The sequence below is a fragment of the Rhyacophila brunnea genome, unplaced genomic scaffold (assembly GCF_057557595.1).
Source record: "Rhyacophila brunnea isolate RB1 unplaced genomic scaffold, BYU_Rbru_1.0 scaffold_5, whole genome shotgun sequence".
In the NCBI taxonomy this organism is placed as follows: Eukaryota; Metazoa; Arthropoda; class Insecta; order Trichoptera; family Rhyacophilidae; genus Rhyacophila; species Rhyacophila brunnea.
The window spans coordinates 13760900-13768314 of record NW_028233170.1 but is presented as its reverse complement, the minus strand read 5'-3'; the positions used below and the strand labels follow the sequence as shown (position 1 = coordinate 13768314).

Genomic DNA, 7415 nt, shown 5'->3' with positions numbered 1-7415 from the left:
AAAAATAAAAAAAGTATGCAGAATCGCGTACTAGCTATGCGATAAGAGATTTCACTAAAAAAAAAAAATTTAAACCCACGCAGTCAGGTTTTACATACAAACTTAAAAATCAAATAGCGTGCTCAATATAGGTGAAAAAGCAAAAAAGAATCGTGGACTAACGTTTACTACTTATGCAAAAGTGTCTACATTTTAAATTTAAAAAAAAATCCAAGTTTAGTGACACAAGTATCCAGCATTTAGCTGGGTCACCCAAATTGAAATTCGAAGAACCTCCCCTTAATGTGCGTGCACAAACGTACAGAAGCGATGCACAAACGAACGTACTCAAAAAAAGTTGAAATTTCAACATTGGATGACCCATAGACTAATATACTGGGTGACCCAACGTTTAGCTGGAACACCCAATTTGAAATTGGAATTTTTCGGTTATTATAGGTGCACAAACGAAAAAAAATCGTGCACAAACAAATGGACCCAAAAAAGTTGGAGTTTTAACATTGGGTGATCCAGGTAAATGGACCTCAAAATAATTATGTTGGAAGAATAGTAAAACATGCCATCGAGTTTAATTTAAAATGGAATTTTTTAAATTCGCCAGTGAATTTTTTGGCTAGAGGAGGTATACTAAAAGTCCTCAGAATTCAGAAAACCTACCTAAGTAGGTATCTAAAACATTATTTTCATCCAAGGTATAATTTTGTTGCTATAACTAACGTGTGTCCAAAAGATGGAAACACCGATGTCAATTGTCAACAAGACTAATAAATGTCAAATAGTTAGAATTATGAATAAGCGCTTGGCTCATAGACTAATATACTTTTATTGGCTTATAAAATAAGATAATGTCGGTATAATTGGTCGGAATTACTTAGTTGGGATTATTAAGTTTAAAATGGTACCCTCTAACGGACAGGAATTAAGTGACAAAGACTACATTATAATGAGAGCTAGAGAATCTCAAAATGCCGACCCGACTGCGGCCAAAGCGTGGATGCTTACGGCTAAAACACTATTCCCAACTAATTTCAGTGTACAATTTGAGGCTTACATGATGGAAAAAAGTGCTGGCCACGTGCAGGAGTCGGCAGATTGCTTCAGTGTATTAATTAATAACTCGCCACAGATACATGGTCAACTGTGGCCAGAAATCGAAGCCATCACGGCGTCTTTGAAGGATTCAGACAACAGTAGTTTTCTTGCCCAAATGTTTCAATCCATACCACCAGAAGTTCAACATAAAATATTACTTGAAAGTGCTGACCACAGTGAAGATACTATGGAACACTGTCGGCTTCTGCTCATCCTCTTAAAAAGATTTCCACAAGCTGTTGCAACTCACGGGAACCGCTTAGTCGATACATTATTGAGTGCTGAAAAACATAGTCCTGATAACTGCTATGCCAGGTTATTGATTGTTGAAACTCTACCATTATTGGATACACCGCAATCACCTAGATTATTGGTTCGGTTACTTGTGAAAGCTATAGATTTCTACAATACTTATCTGTATGAAGAAAGAGAAAACGATATCATTGAACCGTGGGCCAAACTTTTTGATATACTCGAGTTGACCGGAAGACAGTTGGGTTGGGACAACTATCTCATAACATATACGAATAGCTTGAGTAAAGATAGCTATTTCAATAAATTATTACCGTTAAGGTCAGCTGATGACTGCAGGCAAGTAATTTACTGTGGAACAATACACTTGCTACGCGCTCTGCATGAACATAACTCAAATAGAGGAAACCTGATTTTACTCGAAGCATTTTCAGATCCTAATATACCCTTATCAAAGAGACGCAAGGGTGATGCAGAAATAACAGGAAGTGCCGCGAGTATCTTTTTAGTAGCTGCAAATTGTTGGGAACTTTTGCATTCAAATGAAATATTGAAAAGAGAGTTTACCAAATTATCTAACCAATTACAAGTCAAACCTTGGTTTGGTAAATTTATGCAGGAAATGGCACTATACAAAGGGAGATTCGATGAAGCCACGCCAACTTCTAGCGAGATCGGTCTTCCCTCAAGCCTTATGAGAGCCTGCGTGACATACTGCCAGACCCAGTACCCGCTTTGTTTAGAGCATGCATTAGTTGCTCTAACTCAAATGCCAGCGGTCGAAGGTCAATTAGAACCTCAGTTGATCGTCGGCGGTTCTCACAGACATCTCCATTTCCTTCCACTGACAAAGTCTGCTATCATTCATTATTGTTCAAAATTACTGCTGCATGCGATAAAAGCTGTTGGAAAAATTACCGATCTCGCTGCAGGGAATATGATTGTGCTTTTGCAATTAGATTGGCCTAAAGAGGCATCATTGTTGATGCGACTTCTGGATGCTATTCGCCAAAGAGGTGTTTTCCAATACTCTTTATTCCAATCTTATATTATCAACATTGACATATTGGAAGAACTAATGTATTTATGGAGCGAGCAAGGCGGAAGCATCGTGCTCGATATACTGCCGAATACTCAGCAACACTTGGGACAAAGAAGAATTGGTACACGGGGGGCTGATAAAGGCGTGAAAGAGGACATCAAACAAGCCATGCGAGCACAAGTGGCACGGTGTAATGAACCTATCATACATCTTATAACGCAGTTCATTACTAAGGAAAGGATACATTTGTTACAAAGCTTTATGTGAACAATATTTCAATAATATAAATATAATTTAACAGACTTTCTCGCCTTTCTTTTCAAAGCTTATTGAATAATGTTATTAAACCCTTCCTAACATTTTTTTAAATTATTTATTTGAGGCTGAGCCATTCAATACGAGATAACCATTAAAAATATTTGTATTCTAATTGATTTAAGTTGTGTTCTATTCCATTTAAGTCGTGTATTATGACTCCGGTTTCGCCTTTCGGCATCTTCAAGCACTATTCGCACTCACCAATGGTAAATGTACAGATAATGAAAACAGTTAATTCTAGCCTATATAATAAATTAATACAATAAAAGAGGGTAAAAACGTTATTATCTACTGAGTAAAGGATCAAGTATAAAAACAAATTTTCAATATTTGAGGTTTGTAAAAACCTGCCGTAGAGACAATAAATAATCACTATTAATATATTCAGTAAGTGCATTAAATTGCCATCCTTTCTTTCGCCCTGTCACGCCTCAGTATTGGGGTATAGGGCTAGAACAAGTTCCAACCAATTCCCTTGGTCCATCGCTAACTCCTACCATGCCAGACCTGTAGCGCGTAGATCGCCTTTGTAGCACCGTTAGAGGGCACAAGAGACCCAAAAATTATTGTATTAACAAAAAGTATAGGTATCAGTGCAGGTATCGAGGGGCATTTACATTATAAATAATAAATTTACTGGTGTCAATGAATCATAGACAATATAAATTGAACTTTTCACCGATAAAAGTTAACCAATTGGAGACAATCGGCGCCGCTGTTGACTATGTGGTTCTGAACAATTTGACTCCGCTTGTCCTTTTATTTTTTACTTTTAGATATTTCTTAAAACCTTACATATTTAAATTGAAATGTTTCAATATCCACATGAGTTTTGAAGAAATATTAAAATTAATCATATAACATAAAAGTTATAGCAGTTTTAGTAAACTTTTGTTAAATCTAAAGATCGACCATCATAAATTGGCATTTCAGCGAGGGCGCTAGTATGACATTGAGAATGTTGCCATAACTAACAAAAAATGGTAATTTATATTTTTTTTATTGGTAGTAGATATAGGTACAAATATTATTAAAATAAAAAATTAACACAATCAAAATAAAAACGTGTCACTTTTTTTATAACCATGAGGAAGAAATGCATAGTCGGAAAAATCAGAAATTGGAAAATATAAAGTAGTATTGTGTATATTTTAGTCATGGAAAAAAATATAATAAAAAAAGCGAAAGTAAATTAAATTAACTCTAAAGACAGTAAAATAGTATCAACATAAATGGAATTTTAAATGAAACCCGATAACTATAAATTACACAAACAATGTAGAAATTATATAACTCCAGATAGACTATCATCCGATTCTGTGTCACTCTTAGGACCATTTACAGTAAAAATAAAACCAGTCGAGGTCATATTATGGAATTCAAACTTGTAAATGTCAGTTTAATTAATATACTAAATTTCTTTATAAATCCGTTTACATACACAAATAATAAGTAAGTATTCATTTATATTGCTATCCGACATTAATTTATATTTATATCATAACTTTGAACAAAATTAAAAAAAATAAGAAATTACTTGCGTTGTAATATAAATGCAACTTGGTAACACTGAAAATAAATCTTTAACTGTCATGGCGACTGGCCGTTGTATTCCATTATCGATATAAATAATCATTTCGTTTTGTCCTTTTTCGTCATCGCAGAATTGCCATACTTTTAGAATGATGTCTCTGACATTTCCACGAACTGTTTTAGAAGTACTTGCCATTATGCACTATACTTATTTCTGCTGTATTTTCAATAACACAATATATATCCCGAATTCTGCACGCTGACGTTTCAAAATGTAAACATTTGACTCAGTCTGGAATAAATTTGTCATAACGCCCAATCGCCCGGAGTTATTTTCGGATGTCTACATTAATTTCTTCGTGGAGACATAATTCGTTGTTGATTATATTAAAATATAGCTTACATTAAATACTTACCAAATAATTGGTGCTAAGTAGCTATCGAATAATGTCAAATATTAAAAGGTCACATTCGTTTATTAATAATCTAAAATGCTCTTTATGTTTTCAAATGTACAAACAATAAAAATCTTGCGAGCAAGATAAACAGCGTACCTACCTAAATTAGCAACAAACACTCGTTCGATTATAAAATACTATACCTATCAAATATAAAATTATGTATTAGGTACATTCCTTATTTAAAAGGAAAAAGCTTTTTTCACTTGTTGATCTCTTTTTTTAATAGGTAGGTATATTTTATTTATCAACACTAAATATAATGTGATTTTGATATTTTGACGCCATGAGAGCTAAATAAACGCAAGCGCAATCCATAATTCGAGAAACATGTTGTAAAATTAAATGGCGTTTGTGACAAATTTATACTCGATAGACAATTTTAGTTTCAAATTCGACCGGCTGCCAATTTACGATGGTAGATCTTTACTATAAAATTTAATCTGGCTGTTGGTCCACTTTTTTCTCCTTTCCTGTCTGTCTGCAATGGGTTAAGACACCTCATGCAATTTATTTATGCATCATAAAATTGTAACGACAGTAGCATTGTCAACAGCAAATCTACGTGTGTTTAAAGCCCTTATCAGTATCAATGCCGGTAAAGTATTAACAATTTTTTAACATCCTCAGTTGCATTATTGCGGTTCCAAATGATTAGGTTTTTGGCAAAAAAATTGTATTAATGTTGAAATAGTTGACAGTTACATGTCACATCTGAAAAGCAATATTGTATCTTTTGGTGTAGTGTATGGCAACTTTTGATCCGGAAGTATAGCCACAAGAAATGAGACCTCATAAGTGACAAAATAACAACTTTACAGGTGAGGATAAAAACTCGCCTGCACACTATGTGTTTGATATTACAAATCAGTGTTTTTGTCATCTATAGTGAACGTATGAATGTAGTATGAGGATTACTTACACGCATCTGACGGGTGGCTGTGGCAAAAAATCTATGCATGTTCGAGTTATCATCAGTCAAATAGTTCACATTGTAAATACGAGATGTCGTTTCATATGTTTTTGGGACTATTTACAAGAATTTTCAGCTTTCGTTGGTAGATGTCGATACTACCAATATATTCAATGCAAAAAATGTATTTTGGACAAAATGTCAGTTACGAGGTCTCGTTTCTTGCCTCGATATAATATGAGTACTAAAGTAATTAGTAGAATAGTGTGAAATTCTTCTGGCAGTGTAGGCGACTCATTTAGGTGTAGGTATCGTTACTTTCAAATGACACTAAAGGCATAATTACACCAGCAGACGTGCAGATCCAACCTGATCCAATGATCCACGCCGACCGTCGTGACTTATCTTCTTTACACTAGGTATATGGTTTTACAAATAACCCTAATTAAGTGTATTAATTCAACGATATGTTCCTCGGCGCTAGTCCACACTGTTCTCGTTTAGTCCTAACAACGCTACTGGTGCGTTTGCATTACCTGGCCATTAGATATAATTAACATGCTATTTAAATATTAATTAACAGGTCAGCAGTGATTGTGTTAATTGAAAGAGAGGTGTGACGTTTAAAAATAGCGCCAATAGTTACGGTGACGCGTCCGCAAAGCGAGCGGTAACTTGTCATGTTATTTTATAACATTACACACTATTTTTACGACGGCAACACTACGCAAAAGATCGACCGGACCACGCCTGCGCACGGGATAGTTTGTACGGAGTTCGTGATACTATTTCCGGCGCTAAACGAGATAGCGGGCTTTGTACATGAAGGTGAAGCAGGAGTCGATCTCTCAGTCTTGATCGTTCGAAGGAAGCAGACGTCTTGGCCAGTTCCGAGCCTCGGACCCGGGGGCACAGGGCTTTCGATTTCCTGACGTTTTGGAGACGAGGACGATGGCCATCCGAAGGACGTCCCCCCCACGCCAGGAGATCGGAGGAACTCCACGGTCCCCACACGTTTGAAGACGCACTCCTCGATTCCGTCCTGGAAAGAATCGAGGGCAGCGAAGAGGCTGAAGAGCCTTTTGTGTAATTGGTATTTATTGTTCTTTTATGTTACGGTCCACCGAACTAGCTTTTGGGTTTTTGTTCTAATTTGTTTAAATATTATATCGCATTAGGTGCTCGTGATTCACTTGAGTAATTATACATCTTTATACACTGTAGCCCGCAAGTTATCTCATTTATTAATATACATTTGTTGAAATTTCTCTACTTGCTTTTCATTTAATTATCCTTATCACTATTGTCTCTATGCATCATCGTAGAGTGGCGCTCAAACCGAGATTTTATTATTACTTCCATATTTATTATACCTTTTCATTAATCTAGGAACATCACACGAATGAGTGAAGTAACCGGACAGGTAACTGAGGTCTATAGAGGTAAAAGTCAATCTACCTACGACCCTGCTTCCTATTTCCCCGAGTCTCATGCTATCCCTATCCTATCCATACATATTCCTTACTCCTACATTAAATCCTTCCATACATATAACCAACCCAAAATCCTTATATGACAAACTTCGGCAATCATTGGTAGCTGAATCGTGCCCGTGAAATAGGAATTATTCAGATAATACCTTTTCGCAATCGTGGCAGACGGAATCTGCCAATGAAATTTGAACACAACGCTGTTGCAAAGTCATGTTGTGGCCGCAATGCCAGAAGAATTTGCCCTACTTCTACTCGACACATCTTTTTACTAGTGACAGTTTAGTTGTGGGGTTGCAAATTATGTGAATTTTGAA

General features: G+C 35.8%; 1 protein-coding gene across 1 annotated transcript; it reads left to right on the top strand.

The window, feature by feature from the left end:
* Positions 1-735: 735 nt before the first annotated feature.
* Positions 736-3846, top strand: IntS10 (integrator complex subunit 10). Its single transcript, XM_085955337.1, has one exon. The coding sequence runs from the start codon at positions 896-898 to the stop codon at positions 2651-2653; it is 1758 nt and encodes a 585-aa protein (XP_085811463.1). The 5' UTR covers positions 736-895; the 3' UTR covers positions 2654-3846.
* Positions 3847-7415: the final 3569 nt, after the last annotated feature.